The sequence below is a fragment of the Tupaia chinensis genome, unplaced genomic scaffold (assembly GCF_000334495.1).
Source record: "Tupaia chinensis unplaced genomic scaffold, TupChi_1.0 Scaffold000628_1, whole genome shotgun sequence".
Classification (NCBI taxonomy): Eukaryota; Metazoa; Chordata; class Mammalia; order Scandentia; family Tupaiidae; genus Tupaia; species Tupaia belangeri.
In genome coordinates this window covers 2,755,971-2,757,236 of record NW_006160148.1, presented here as the reverse complement: position 1 = coordinate 2,757,236, position 1,266 = coordinate 2,755,971, and the positions used below count along the sequence as shown (strand labels likewise).

General features: G+C 68.4%; 1 protein-coding gene across 1 annotated transcript in view; it reads right to left on the bottom strand.

Annotated features, from left to right (window-relative positions):
- LIN28A (lin-28 RNA binding posttranscriptional regulator A) overlaps nucleotides 1-1,266 on the bottom strand; it is a 16,480-nt gene extending 15,214 nt beyond the window's left edge. The window contains 3 exon segments of the mRNA XM_027776122.1: nucleotides 597-727; nucleotides 730-783; nucleotides 1,236-1,266. Coding sequence (XP_027631923.1) covers nucleotides 597-727; nucleotides 730-783; nucleotides 1,236-1,266 — 216 coding nt within the window.

Genomic DNA, 1,266 nt, shown 5'->3' with positions numbered 1-1,266 from the left:
CCCAGGCCTGAACTGTTGGAGCAATCCAGAGGAGCCTGGGCGACCCGGAACGGGCGCCTCGACCTGCCAAACTACCCAGGCCCCAGGGCCTGAGTTCTGAGCGGCCCCCTGGGTGAGGGCTGTCCTGAACAGGGAGCCGCTGACTTCTCAGCTTGCCCCGGCGGGCTAGCCTGGGCCCTCGCTCTCCCGCCCTCAGCCCCATTCAGCAGCGGAGGGCTGGGCGCTGGGCTGTGGCCTCGCATGTGCTTCTCGGCCTCCCTGCTCGCCCTCCCCCCACCGGCACACACAATACAACCTTAGTTTCTGCCACATGGGGTCACCTCCTGCCCCCTGCCCCCTTCCCAGGGGAGAGCAGTAGTAGACACGTGGTAAGCCGGAGGGGTTCCCGGAAGGGGGCGGGGTGCCGATAACCCGTGCGGCTCCCCACTCCGACCTGTAGTCGTTTGCAAGGTAGCAGAATTGGGGTGCCACGGAAAAGGCGGGGACGCAGGATGAGGGTTCCCGGTCTCGCTCAGGCCAGCAGCCGCGCCCGTGCGCCCACACAACGACGCGCGCTCCGAGCCCCCTTCCCGGGCAGTCGCCAGATCCAGTCTCACCTGGTGCACGAAGACGTCCACCGGCGGGTCGAGCGCGACCCCGGCGCGGGCGGTCATGGACAGGAAGCCGAACCCCATGCGCACGTTGAACCACTTACAGATGCCGGCCCCGTGCAGAAGCTGCGGCTCCGCGCTGGGTGCTCCGGCGGCTCCTCGTGCGCCTCCTCCGCCGCCTTGGCGCAGCCACCTGGTTGTGGGGAGGGTCGGGCGCTCAGACGCGGGTCGCGGAGTCGGACTCGGGCAGGAAGCCCCGAGTGCCCAGCCCGCAGTGGACACCCACGAGGGGCAGTTACCTAGCAGCCGGAGAGGGCGAACGTGTCCCATCGCCTCCCGCGCCCCGCGAGCTTACGCCGAGGCCAGGTTGCCCCGAAAGTTTTGCTCCTCTTCCCACGACACGTTGCCCGGGGACACCCGGCTGGACAGGCCCCTCCTCTCGTCTCCCTCCGCCCCCGTGTCCTAGGCGCGCACGCCACTGGGACGCCAGGGTTCCTTGCTCCTGAGACGGCCCAATGAAAGCAAGAGGCCACACCGACTTGGGGTCCTCTGGGTAGCTGGAGGGACACTTCCCCACCTCCCTTCTACGTGGTTCCTGGGCGCCCCTGCAGCCTAAGGTGTCCCTGCTGAGTCCCGAGCTCGAACCTGCAAACTGCTGGTTGGACACGGAGCCCAT